General features: G+C 45.6%; 1 protein-coding gene across 1 annotated transcript in view; it reads right to left on the bottom strand.

Annotated features, from left to right (window-relative positions):
• The window catches only part of LOC124594636 (sodium channel protein Nach-like), a 159452-nt gene that overhangs the window by 113221 nt on the left and 31189 nt on the right, over positions 1-15042 (bottom strand). Inside the window, exon 2 of the mRNA XM_047133007.1 lies at positions 6517-6673. Within this exon, the coding sequence (XP_046988963.1) occupies positions 6517-6673 (157 nt within the window). The remainder of the gene's footprint in view (positions 1-6516; positions 6674-15042) is intronic.

Below are 15042 nucleotides of genomic sequence, written 5' to 3' on the forward strand. Positions count from 1 at the left end.
TTCCGTGATGTACAAAACAAAATCCTCCGTCAGCATTATTACAGCATCGAAAAAGAAGTTACAGCAGGTAGGCCCTTTCTTTATCTGATACTTCCAAATACTGATTGCTGAATGCTAATCGTTTCATCACCTGAAAAACAATAGATGACTTGGCTGTTGTCAGTGCGGTGAGTTCCTCCTGCCTGTACAATAACTGCAAGACCCTCACTGTCACTGTCATTCCTTCGCCTTGCAATTTATAACCAGCTGGTAAAATCAGATCCTATAATGTTAGCTTCAGTATATTCTGTACCGTCTGCAAGCTGAACCGTAAAGTGTTGTACATAAGGTCGACCATTCACTTAGATCTGATTTGGCATTTTCTGTTTTTCGTTTTATTTTAATTTTTATACGATTGTATAAATGAGGGAAAGTCGAAAAGAATCTGCGCAATATGGGTTTTCCAATAACCTCAGAAAAAAGTAAGTTTCTGCTTATCATCAAGCGACGTATGTATCATTTCCTTCATTGCTTCATCGGAGGTGAATCGACGGTCAGTGAAACCATCTCTAAATGGACGAAATAAATGGGAATCCGACGGAAGATATCATCGCTGTGAACAGGATAGTCTAACAATTCTAAACGCAAGTATTTAAGTCTGAGTCGTGTGAGCATCGACATGTGAACGCGCGTCGACATGGAAAAGAAGAACGCCGTTTGACAACAGGCTTCTGTGTTTGTTTCGAATTACAAGCTTCAGGTCACCGCACACTCACTGTAATGATGACTGTTTACCCCTTCTCCAGATTATGCTCCAGAATTGGGCCATGTGTGTCCCAAAAAACTGTATCACTTTTCCTGCAGAAGGTTGACCTTCAATTTCGTTTTGGCTGGATATTCTGGGTGGTTCGTTTCCATGCTCTGGCGTTTGCTCTCTGCTTAAGTAATGAATTCGCGTTTCATCTCCTGTGATGATTCGTTTCGAAAACATGTTCATCTTCGTGAGAATGACGGTCCGGTAGGTGCTGACAGATTCTCTCAGGATCGGGCGTGTACTCTTCGTTAAGTTATTTTGGGAATCATCTTCAGACTTCACAAATGTTGAGCCATGTGTGGTCGACTACAAACGAACGAACATTTGCATTTTTGGTTTTTCACTGCAACAACAGATACTCGTCTGTTATTCAAAATCAGGTCACGTACTTCTTCGATCCAGCATCATTAGTTGATGTGACTGGGCACCCTACTCTTTCCTTGCCCTCATGTTTGATTTGCCGCGCCGGCCACTGTGGCCGAACTGTTATAGGCGCTTCAGTCTGGAACCGCGCTGCTGCTAAGTCGCAGGTTCGAATCCTGCCTCGGGCATGGATGTGTGTGATGTCCTTAGGTTAGTTACGTTTAAGTAGTTCTAAGTATAGGGAACTGATGACTTCAGATGTTAAGTCCCATAGTGCTTAGAGCCATTTGAACCATTTGATTTGCCAGTTTTGAACTGTTCGGTACACTTATAAAAACTTCGCCACGGTTAAACATTGCCCCTCGTACTGTACGGAAAGTCGTCTACGGACGTTTTCAAACAACAATAAACGAGTTACAGAACATCGTTCTCCATTGGCGCAAATGGAGAGTGGAACAGCCATATTAGTTCGCATGATATGATAACGCTGAAACCGAGGCCCACGAGAATGACAGGCCGTGGCGCGTACGTCACGAAGGTAGGCCATAGCTCGCTAGCTCATCTCAGCAGAGAAAATGCGTAACCAGACCTGTCAACTCGCAACTAGATGTGTACGTACTATCCAGAATTGCATCATCTTCTGGAATCTGCTATTATGAAGTCCTACAACAATATTTAAGGCCAGCTCTCAACATAAATGGTATAACGGCTTGATTATAGCATTTACTCTCTTCTGCGTAACAGTCCTAATTTCACACAAGATGTGCTGCCTTATGCAACAGATAATCATTTTGGTATGAGTTTAATTTTATTTTACCCAAGCACTGCCGTAACAAATTATCAGTAGGCCTTCCTATCTTTGTAGGACTAATAACAGTAAGACTCCATAATAGTGGATTCCAGTAGAAGGTGAAATGCTCGTATGTTCATGCACACGCAGTTACGAGTTAACAGGCGCAGAAATGCTGTTTGTCCGTTGAATTGAGCGAGCTCGGCCTACCTTCGTGACGTACGCGCCGAGGCCTGTCTTTCTCGTAGACCTCGGCTGAAACTCGCCCCAGGTGAAGCAAACGGTTCCGCCTAACGACTGACGAGCGCGCTAAGCCCTACTGCCACCTACAGGCGATTAGAACTGGTATGCAGGTTATTATGAGGGTCGTTCAATAAGTAATGCCCCACATTTTTTAAAAAGTCATTAATATACATAGACAAACATCCTTGTTGATGCTTCACATTTGTTCTGTGCGCCGGCGAATTTCCGAATCTTCTGGGAGATGGCAGAGCCGTAGTACAGCGTCAAATGGCGTCTACAAACGGCTCACATTGCAAGCAACGTGCTGTTAGTTAATTCTTCAGTGCAGAGTCCGCCCCTGTAGCTGAGTGGTCAGCGTGACAGACTGTCAATCCTAAGGGCCCGGATTCGATTCCCGGCTGGGTCGGAGAATTTCTCCGCTCAGGGACTGGGTGTTGTGTTGTCCTAATCATCATCATTTCATCCCCATCGATGCGCAGGTCGCCGAAGTGGCGTCAAATCGAAAGACCTGCACCAGGCGAACGGTCTACCCGATGGGAGGCCCTAGCCACACGACATTTCCATTTCTTCAGTGCAGAAAAAGAAACCGTGGTGAATATCCATAAACATTTGTGTGCAGTGTATGGCGATGCTGCAGTTGATAGGAGTACAGTTGGGTGATGGGGAAAGAAAGTTACAGCCTCAGGAAATGCAGATGGGCGATGGGGAAAGAAAGTTACAGCCTCAGGAAATGCAGAAACAGAGCTCCATGATCAGCCACACTCGGGACTTCCTGTCACAGCCACTGCTCCAGAGATGCTGAATCGTGCCGACATTATTCATGCCGACCGGCGTATCACAACTCGACAATTGGCTGTAGTGTTGTCGGTCAGCATTGGAAGTGCGTCTGCAATGATCAAGTCTCGCGGATATTCAAAGAGGTGCTCTCGATCGGTTCCACGAATGCTCACAGCGGACCACAAGATTCAAAGAAAGGCCATTTCATCTGAATTGTTGGAACGTTCTCAGACAAACGGAGAGGCGCTTCTGTAACGGATCGTTACGGGAGACGAAAACTGGGTGCACCACTTTGCCCCGGAAACAAAAAGGCAGTCCATGGAGTGGCATCATCCTCATTCACCACAAAAGAAGAAATTCAAGTCAACCCCATCTGCCGGATTCCGGGATTGTGATGGCGTTATTCTCGTGGATGTGATGCCAAGAGGGTCAATTATCAATTCAGAGGCATACGTGAGGACTCTGAATAAACTCAATAACAGTTCCCGATGTGTTCGATCGGACAAAAATCCAGCAGAAACCTTGCTCCAACACGATAATGCACGTCCATACTCAAGTCTGAGAGCACGGGAACACATCGCCAAATTGGGTTGGACATCATTGCCCCAGACCTGTCACCCTCGGACTTCATCTCTTTGGGCCGCTTTAAGATTCTCTACGGGGTATACACTTTGAAGATGACGAGAGTGGTGTCAGTTATGCAGTGAAAACGTCTACAGGACGAGAGCTTTTACCAGCAGGAAATACAAGCTCTTCCGCAACGTTGGCGTACGGTGATAGAACGTGATGGAGACTATGTAGAAAAATAATACATGGACAAGACATGCTGATGTATATTGTCATCAAATACTGACTCTTACCAATAAATATGTTCCGAGAAAAAAATGTGGGGCGTTACTTATAGAACGACCCTCGTAGCTTATCGTCGTACGGATCGATACTAATAGATATATGGTTACGTACATGTATAAGTACCAAGTTTTAATCACTATGATATTGTTATTTGTTTCATTTTGTAGACACTGAGCCGTAGAGGATGATTCTTATTAACCACCCGAAGTGAAGAAACTGACGCTGGGACGGGTAATTTAATATAAGAAACATGAGGTTGCAAATGCAGGGAAATTCCACAAAAATGGGTCAGAAATGTTGAACATGTGACGTCACCAGATGACGCACCTCGCCACCCGTGCAAAGGTTGGGTGTGAACATGGGCGTGAAGGGTTGATGGAGCGATCCAATACTTGCATTCGAGGAAAAAGTGCAAATTTCTAACACCTTTTGTAAATGTGATCTGTCGTAAAATCAGAAGCTACCAAATTATTGTCCTCGCTGTAGCCAAGTAAAATCTGTTCTTCTTTTGTGTTCCTTTTCTTTTTTTCCCTTCCTTTTTGTTTACAAATATTCTTTAGTAAAGAAAACGTGGGCCATTTACTGGTGACGACTCATTTCGGAAACTTAATTCATATAATTGTGGCGCAATACGGAAGGTTTTTGTTGTACTGTACTTTGCTGTAAACCAGTGGACACCTCGAAACCGGTAAATAAAATAATGGATCTTTCCTCAATGTAAACACGTGATTGTCTAAAGCAATGAAAAAAATACTGCCTACCAGACATAAGGTTCGAACACTAAAGTCGAGCACCTGGATCCAAATCCACCCCGACGTGAAACTTGGCTGGGATGGTCAGGTGGGACAGAGACCAGTAGGTTCAACCAGTGCACGTGCGGAGCGGTAGTCTTCTGTTGACGTCTAATGTTCAACAATCGTCATCCACTTTTGGAATATATCTCGACATTTGCGATCCCATGTGTCTTATATTAAACGTCTTGTCTCGGCGTCATCTATGTCGCTTCGGAGGTTTTTAAACGTAAATAATCATGTTGGTTCAGACTTGGTATGTACATACACTAGTGGCCATTAAAATTGCTACACCACAAAGATGACGTGTTACAGACGCGAAATTTAACCGACAGGAAGAAGATGCTGTGATATGCAAATGATTAGCTTTTCAGAACATTCACACAAGGTTGGCGCCGGTGGCGGCACCTACAACGTGTTGACATGAGGAAAGTTTCCAACCGATTTCTGATACACAAACAGCAGTTGACCGGCGTTGCCTGGTGAAACGTTGTTGTGATGTCTCGTGTAAGGAGGAGAAATGCGTACCATCACGTTTCCGACTTTGATACAGGTCGGATTGTAGCCTATCGCGATTGCTGTTTATCGTATCGCGACATTGGTGCTCGCATTGGTCGAGATCCAATCACTGTTAGCAGAATATGGAATCAGTGGCTTCAGGAGGGTAATACGGAACGCCGTTTGGATCCCAACGGCCTCATATCACTAGCAGTCGAGATGACAGGCATCTTATCCGCATGGCTGTAACGGATCGTGCAGCCACGTATCGATCCCTGAGTCAACAGATGGGGACTTTGCAAGACAACAACCATCTGCACGAACAGTTCGACGACGTTTGCAGCAGCATGGACTATCAGCTCGGAGACCATGGCTGCGGTTACCCTTGACGTTGCATCACAGACAGGAGCGCCGGTGATGATGTACTCAACGACGAACCTGGCTGCAGGAATGGCAAAATGTCATTTTTTCGGATGAATCCAGGTTCTGTTTACAGCATCGTGATGGTCGCATCCGTGTTTGGGACATCGCGGTGAACGCACGTTGGAAGCGTGTATTCGTCATCGCCATACTGGCGTATCACCCGGAGTGATGGGATGCGGTGCCATTGGTTGCACGTCTCGGTCACCTCTTGTTCGCATTGACGGCACTTTGAACAGTGGACGTTACGTTTCACATGTGTTACGACCCGTGGCTCTACCCTTCATTCGATCCCTGCGAATCCCTACATTTCAGCAGGATAATGCACGACCGCATGTTGCAGGTCCTGTACGGGCCTTTCTGGATACAGAAAATGTTCGACTGCTGCCCCGGCCAGCACATTCTCCAGATCTCTCACCAATTGAAAACGTCTGGTCAATGGTGGCCGAGCAACTGGCTCGTCACAATACGCCAGTCACTACTCTTGATGAGCTGTGGTATCGTGTTGAAGCTGCTTGGGCAGCTGTACCTGTACACGCCATCCAAGCTCTGTTTGACTCAATGCCCAGGCGTATCAAGGCCGTTATTACGGCCAGAGGTGGTTGTTCTGGGTACTGATTTCTCAGGGTCTATGCACCCAAATTACGAGAAAATGAAAACACATGTTAGTTCCAGTATAATATATTTGTCCAATGAATACCCGTTTATCATCTGCATTTGTTCTTGGTGTAGCAATTTTAATGGCCAGTAGTGTATTTCTTCTTGTCCATATGCCAACATATGTCTCTTATTTTTACTAGGGCACTTGATAATGACTATTTGATCAAAAGCGGCCGATAGAAAATACTGGCCAAATGTCATAAACTCATTGGAACTATGTCGCCTTTTGACCAATGTCTGAGGACTGCGTAAAGGAAAACTACAAGAGCGTTTGCAGGCGTGAAAGATGTGGAGTTTCTGCAAGACGGCAAGGCGCTGAGCACGCTCACCTCGAGCACCAGCTGCAGCAGGTCGGACTGTGGCAGACTGCGGTCGCCCGCGAAGCGGCGCAGGGCCCCCAGGCGGCGCAGCGAGGCGTTCGCCACCGCCCGCAGGTAGTCGCGCACACGCTGCTGCCTCTCCTCGGACGCGTTCTCCCCGGCCAGCCTGTGCACGTCACACCGACGACACTGACAACGTACATCGAACAAAACCAGTTATTCCCTATATATGAACATGGACCATCTTCTGCGTATTTATTTAGAATTAGCAACATTTGAGGAAAAGTTAGCAGATGTTGCGTTTAAACTTCTATAAGACTGTTATTCTACCAGCACTATTATATGGAAGTGAAATGTGGGTGATAAACAGGAAGTATGAAAAGCATATCCAGTGTGAGGAGGTGAAATGAAGCTAGCGTACGGCATTGATAGACGGGAATCCCCGCCTGGGGAAGTTCGGCCGCCGAGTGGCAAGTTCTTTCAGGTGACGCCACAGTGGGCATGGTATATGTCGATGATGATGATGAAATGATGATAACATTCAGTTCCAGAGCGGAGAAAATCTCCGACCCGGCTAGGAATCGAACACACGCCCGCTGCATGGTAGTCAGACGTATTGACCACTCAGGTAAGGGGGCAGACAACGTAAGGAGGTGAGTTTTCTAAGAAGTGTCGGACACGGTCGATTTAACGTCGTGTGCGTCCTTTAGCATTGTTCAACTGCGGGGTCCATGTGCATCAATATACACTCATATATTTTAAAGGCACTGTTTTATTCCCATGTGACATATGAGAATAACGTCAAATAAAATTTTATTTCATCATGTTATGCCATGAGAAGTACTCACAATATGCAGTAGCTTGGGAACAATGCTCCTTTCTATAACGTAAATGAATAAAATGTTTGTACCACTACATACTAAATTACGTACACACTGGCCCTGAGCAGCTGACCTGCGTGGTGTAACTCATGTTTTCAGCAGACAGAAGAGAGTAAGGTCAGCACTGTGCAAGGGCTACACAATTGCTCCATGTACCGGAAAGCAGCACTGATAGTTTACCACCACTGCAGGAGCTGACTTAAACAGGCTGATTTGCTCAAATGAATTTCGGCTATCTGGCTGTTTTGCTAAGCGACCAAAGTCATTTTATATATGGAGATGGTATCTGTTCTTTCGGACATGTCCGATAGAATCGATACAATCGGTGACCATGCAGCGCTCAAGAAGGAAATGATAATTAAATCAAGGCCCTACGCTGTTAACCGGCGATGATATACATCAACGGGAACAGTTCAAAATGTGTGCCCCCACCGGGACTCGAACCTGGGATCTCCTGCTTGTATGGTAGACGCACTAGCCATCTGAGCCACCGAGGGCACAGAGGATAGTGCGACTGCAGGGTTTTATCCCTTGCACGCTCCCCGTGACACCCACATTCCCAACATAATGTTCACACACTACATTCGTAGTGCCCCTGCCCATTACACTCATTACTCGTGGCAGACCATCTGACAAAGTCCGAAATATCAGATACCATCTCCATATATATAGTTAAGGCTAACCGGCCATTCACCTCCTTCTTCTGTGCGGGTGCACACGCATTGCCCGAGCTCTTACGGTGGTGGTGGTAGTTAGTGTTTAACGTCCCGTCGACAACGAGGTCATTAGAGACGGAGCGCAAGCTCGGGTTAGGGAAGGATTGGGAAGGAAATCGGCCGTGCCCTTTCAAAGGAACCATCTCGGCATTCGCCTGAAACGATTTAGGGAAATCACGGAAAACCTAAATCAGGATGGCCGGAGACGGGATTGAACCGTCGTCCTCCCGAATGCGAGTCCAGTGTGCTAACCACTGCGCCACCTCGCTCGGTAGCTCTTACGGAACTCGGTCATTTTGTCTGCACGAGCAATGAGTGTAGTGGGCAGGGGCACTATGAATGTAGTGTGTGAGCATTAAGTTGGGAATGTGGGTCTCATAGGGAGCCTGCAAGGGATAAATCCCTGCAGTCGCACTATCCTCTGTGCCCTCGCTGGCTCAGAGGGCTAGAGCGTCTACCACATAAGGAGGAGATCCCAGGTTCGAGTCCCGGTCGGGGCACACATTTTCAACTGTTCCCGTTGATGTATATCAACGCCTGTCAGCAGCATAGGGTCTTGATTTAATTATCATTTCTTTAAGTCATTTTATGCGAGGGTGTGTCAACAAATGATTTTTAGGCTACTTTTGTTAACAATGTAAAACAGACAGTCTCAAACAAAAATACTGTGACCCTAGTTTAACGTACAGCAGATCCCGATGGAAATGAAGATGTAAGTAAAATATTTTAGCCGATTTGTAATACATAAAATATGGTTTAATAAATTTATAGCAACTGTATTCTCAAGAGATTCATAAACATACACAGTTAGATGCCTGACGAAAAAATTGGAGCATGCAGAATACATCGCCAGATGTCAATGTAAGTCCCGCTCGCACACACTATCAGCGGGTATGTAAACGATTACAGCTGCAAGTCTCTGTGGCAGGTAGAATGGCCGCGAGAGTACGTTAGTGCTCCTCGTTTTTTGGCATTGTTACTAGGCCTGGAAGGGTATATGTTCAAATGTGTGTTAAATCTTATGGGACTTAACTGCTAAGGTCATCAGTCCCTAAGCTTACACACTTCTTAAATTATCCTAAGGACAAACACACACACCCATGCCCGAGGGAGGACCAGCCGCACAGTCCATGACTGCAGCGCCCTAGACCGCGCGGCTAATCCCGCGCGGCTGGAAGGGTATATAAGGATCTTGAACGAACATTGATGTCAAAAGTTGAGTCATCACTTTGAAGGATGCGGAGATGCCACCTAAGAAGTTTCTAAGAAAGAGTCTCCATTTCTCTAGCTCGTCGAATAGTGCAATATCCAGGCTTGTGGGGTATTCCGATGTGACAGTTGCCCAATGTGTCACGGCGTAAAGTCAAGTGCCGGAACGCCAATTGGAAACGACAGCGCAGAGAGGGCTGAGAAGAAGACGTCCGCCCTTTCCTAACTACGCTCAATAATCTTCGCATCCAGTTTTTCCGGAACCTTCCTAATAATCTTGAAGATTCGCAAATGGCCACCACATGGGGACGAATGCAGGAAATGAAATACAGTGGGGACCAGTTCGCGGGGAAGCCAAATTTTGAGTTCTCCATCACATTTTGTGCGATAGCATACTATCCCTTTATTTAAAAAACAACCTGAAACGTCCAGCTCCTGACTCAAATGTTGAATATCAGCAGTCCTGGCATCCTGATCCTGTTTCTTCCCGATATTGTGGAACAGAACAGATATCTCAATCAACAAAGCACTTAAAAACTCAGGGTCCCATTCTGCCTGTAATGTGTCTTCTTCTGCTTTAAAACCCGGTTTAATGCGTCTGCTAACTGGTTCTCTCTTCTCCGTAGGTCCAGTTTAGACAGGACGAGCTAACACCCAACTTAGGTCTTGACTATCCTTTCTAATTGAAAGCTACTGTGTTCCATCTACAATAAAACAGCCAAGGTCTCGAGTTCATATAGAGAGAGAATTTCAACTCGTCAGCAGACAGAACTCTAGAAACATAAGCAAGTGGCCTACTGTTTCATCGATCGTCTTGTTACAGAACAGCGGTTTCAGAACTGGAAACGTCACTCTGTAAAATGTACGCTGAAAATCGGCAATTGCGGGCGAAGGAGCATTACTTAGAGTTCTTTTTAGGGCATCATAGACGACTTGTTGACTATATTCCCAAACAAAGGTTTCGCCTTTACGACTGCGTTGATTAAAGGGTGCCACACTCTGGGCAAAGCCGGAAATAAATTTTCTAAAGACACTTACGACTCCAGTGAATCTTGGTACACCTTTCTCATTAATGGGACGAGGAAAATCATGAATAGCTTTAGTCCACTCACGATCAATCTTAATCCCTCCTGCCCGCATCTCGTGGTCGTGCGGTAGCGTTCTCGCTTCCCACGCCCGGGTTCCCGGGTTCGATTCCCGGCGGGGTCAGGGATTTTCTCTGCCTCGTGATGGCTGGGTGTTGTGTGCTGTCCTTAGGTTAGTTAGGTTTAAGTAGTTCTAAGTTCTAGGGGACTTATGACCACAGCAGTTGAGTCCCATAGTGCTCAGAGCCATTTGAACCATTTTTTTAATCCCTCCTGCTCAAACAAGCTGATCTGAGATGGATGTTTCCGCCCATTCCAGATTGACCGTACTAGGTTTAACAGTAAGTCTTGCCTTCCTAAGACAAACCAATACCTAACGAAGATGTTACAGATGCTGGGTAAGAGATTCATTGTAATTCACTACATCGTCTAAATAGTTATACACACATTTATACTTGAGTTTATCAGAACATTATGCAGTAAACGAAACAAAATGGTAGCACCAATTGACAGTCTGAAGGGGCCACATTATATTCGAACAAATTGCACTGAAGCGCCGAAGAAAGTGGTATTCAAGTACAGAGATGTGTAAACAGCCAGAATATGGCGCTGCGGTCGGCAACGTCTATATCAGACAACAAGTGTCTGGCACAGTTGTTAGATAGGTTACTGATGCTACAATGGCATGTTATCAAGATTTAAGTGAGTTTGAACGTGGTGTTGTAGTCGGCGCACGAGCGATGGGGCACAGCATCGAGGTGGCGATGAAGGGGGATTTTTACCCCACGACCTTTCCACTAGTATACTGTGGATATCAAGAATCTGGTAAAACATCAAATCTCCGACATCGTTGCGGCCGGATAAAGATCCTGCCAAAACGGGACCAACGACGACAGAAGAGAATCATTCAACGTCATAGAAATGCAATCCTTCCGCAAATTGCTGCAGATTTCATTGCTGGGCCATCAACAAGTGTCAGCGTGCGGACCACTCAACGAACATCATCGATATGGACTTTCGGAGCCGAAGTCCCACTCGTGTAACCGTCGTGACTGCACGACACAAAGCTTTACACCTCGCCTGGGCCCGTCAACACCGACGTTGGACTGTTGATTACTGGAAACATGTTGCCTGTACGAGTCTCGTTTCAACTTGTATCGATCGGATGGGCGTATGGAGACAACCTCATGAATCCATGCACCTGCATGTCAGCAGATGACTGTTCAAGTTGGTAGAGGCTCTGTAAGGGTATGGAGCGTATGCAGTTGGACTGTTGGAGTGATATGGGACCCCTGATACGTCTAGATACGACTCTGGCAAGTGACACGTACGTAAGCATCCTGTCTGATCACCTGCATCCACTCATGTACACTGTGAATTCCGACGGACTTGGGAAATTCCACCAGGACAATGCGACACCCCACACGTCCACAATTGTTACAGAGTGGCTCCAGGAAAACTCTTCTGAGTTTAAACACTTCCGCTGGCCAAAAGACTCCCCAGACATGAACATTATTGAGTATATCTGTGATGCCTCGTACTCTTAAGGATTTATGGACAGCCCTGCAGGATTCATAGTGTCGATTCCCTCCAGCACTACTTCAGACTTTAGTCGAGTTGCGGCACTTCTGCGTGCTTGCGGCGGTCCTACACGATATTAGGCAAGTGTACCAGTTTCTTTGGCTCTTCAGTGTATAATCTGTACAGAAGGTAATCAGGTATTTAGATTTTCTGCTAAAGCTATATGATGGTATGCCTGATTCAAGTCGAGGACTGTAGAATAGTGGGCCCCAGGAAACCACGTGAAACATGTATGGAAGTGCAGGTCAGGCATGGGTACAACTGCAACACTAGCTTTTGATTGAGGACTTGGTAGTCAACTATTGGCCTATAGCCCCCTCCCTTGCCCTTGGGCACTACAAATATCGGAGAGGAATAGAGCAATATAGATTTCCTACTCACACCATCAGCAATAATTTTCCGCAAATCCTGCATCTTAGGTGGTGCTAATCGATAAGAAGAATGTCTGACAGGAATGTTATCCGATGTGATTCCGTAGATTTTCCCTGCGTCTTATATGTTTATGCTCTTCACGGGTTTTCAGTCGTAAATAATCATCTTCCTGGATTTAGAATTGGAACATGGAATGTAAGGTCAATCATGACGGGGGGAATGAAACAACTTGGAGGAGAACTGAGTAAATATCAATGCATAGTGGCAGCAATTCAAGAAACAAGACTTCCTCAGGGTGTTATGAAGATTGGAGATACTCACACGCTCTTTAACAGCAATGAGCTAAGCCCAGCCTGGACTTCTGGAGTTGGTTTTGCTGTACACAATAAAATGATATCGGCTGTCAACAAATGGTCTCCTGTAAACGACCGAATCTGTTGGATGATTTTACACGCTAAACCATATAAGATCTGCCTAGTCAACTGTCATGCCCCATCAGAGGATGCCGATGAAGAAACAAAGAATAACTTCTATCTAGAACTAGAGAATGTAGTAGACAAACTCCCAAGACACTCAATTCAGTTGATAATGGGAGACTTCAATGCCCAAGTGGGAAGAGAAGTGCAGTATCGTCCAACGATAGGGCCTGATAGTATCCATGAAACAAGCAACGAGAATGGTATCAAATTAATTAACCTTGCCGATACAAGGAGAATGATCGTTAGAAGCACATACTTCCCCCGCAAAGCAGTGCATAAAGTAACCTGGATATCCCCAGATGGAAGTACGATGAACCAGATCGATCACGTTCTTGTTGACCGAAGACATCATTGTAGTGTCGAGCATGTAAGATCCTTTCGCGGGGCGGATATGAATTCAGACCATTTCTTAGTGGTAGTCAAACTACGTCTGAAACTTTCAACCATGTGGAGAAGAAATTCTGAAATGATGGTCCGCTTCGACAAGAATAAGTTGAAAGATGTAGAAGTGAGACAGCGCTATCAAGAAAAAATTGCAGAACATCTCACAATAACAGAGAACCCTACCAGTGTGGAGAACGCATGGATGCTGCTGAGGAATGCAGTGTTAGAAAGTGCAAATGAAGAACTAGTTTGCGATGCAAAACGAAGAAGTAAACCTTGGTTCGATGAACAATGTCGAGAATCTGTTGAGATTAGATCAGCGAAGAGGATAAAATGGCTACAGCAACTCTCGGAAGAAGCAAGGGTAGCTTACTACGAAGCGAGGCGTAACACGGACCAACTCATGAGAAAGAAGAAACGGGACCACCACAAAAGTCTGTTGATTGCAGTCGAAGAAGCAAAGTCGTCACGCTCGTTTTTTTCCAGGCCTCAAGATTCGCCAGAGGCGCATACAGACAACGTACATTGGTCCTAACGAATGAGACGGGTGAAGTTGTACCGCCAGAAGAGCAAGCAACCCTATTTAAAAAACATTTTGAAAACCTATTGAATCCCGACAACCCACCAGTAGGGACAACACAGACGGATGCCCGTTTTGACAGAGTTGAAGTCCCTGAACCATCTGAGGAAGAAATCAGTGTTGCCCTAAAAGCACTCAAGAACAACAAGGCTCCAGGAGGTAGTGGTATCACAGCTGAGATGCTTCGCTTGGGAGGGGAAACACTGGTGGGTGCTTTGAAACGATTAATTTCTACCATCTGGGAAGCAGAAGTTATTCCTGAGGAATGGAAGGGAGCAATCATATGTCCCATATTCAAGAAGGGAGATGCTACTCATGTATCCAACTACCGAGGGATTTCGTTACTTGAAATTGGCTACAAAGTTTTTACAACACTGCTACTAAACCGCATGAAACCACTGGCTGAAGGAATTGTAGGGACCTATCAATGTGGGTTCGTTGCTGGACGATCGACAATTGATCACATATTTACTCTGAGGCAGTTGATAGAAAAATTCTACGAATTCAATAAGGATCTACACCTCATCTTCATCGATTTTCGACAAGCTTATGACAGCATTGACCGCGCCACGTTATGGGAAACGCTAGAGGAACTTGGCATCCCATCAAAATACATCCGCTTAATTGCTGCTTGCTACTCTCAGTCTACGGCCCAAGTGCGGTTTGGTAATCAACTATCACCATCATTCAGTATACAAAATGGATTGAGACAAGGAGATCCATTGGCGCCAATATTATTCAATTTGGCCCTGGAAAAAGTAAGCCGTGACACTTGTCGAACCAGAGAGATGGAGATGGTGGGAGCAGACACAATCTTGGCATTTGCTGATGATGTTGTGATCCTTGGCGACACTCTAGAGCAAGTACGCAGGGATACTTCCCGATTCCTCCACAATGCAGAGAAAATTGGGCTGGTGGTGAACGAGGAAAAAACTAAATATCTTGTTGTATCACGCCGCCGAGATCTCCCTCCTTCCATTGATGTCGACAGGCATACCTTCGAACGAGTTGAAGAGTTCAAGTACCTGGGCTCCATACTAACAAATAGAAGTGAAGTAACGAAAGAAGTACAGCAACGTATAACAAATGCTAATCGCATGTTCTTTAGCCTGAACAATCTTTTCAGATCTCGGCTGATATCGCAGAAGAACAAGATCCACCTATACACGACACTGGTGAGACCAGTACTTTTATACGGCTGTGAAACTTGGGCAACATCAGCAACAGCAGAAGAAGCAATATGTGCAT

This window comes from Schistocerca americana, chromosome 1, assembly GCF_021461395.2.
Source record: "Schistocerca americana isolate TAMUIC-IGC-003095 chromosome 1, iqSchAmer2.1, whole genome shotgun sequence".
Lineage (NCBI taxonomy): Eukaryota > Metazoa > Arthropoda > Insecta > Orthoptera > Acrididae > Schistocerca > Schistocerca americana.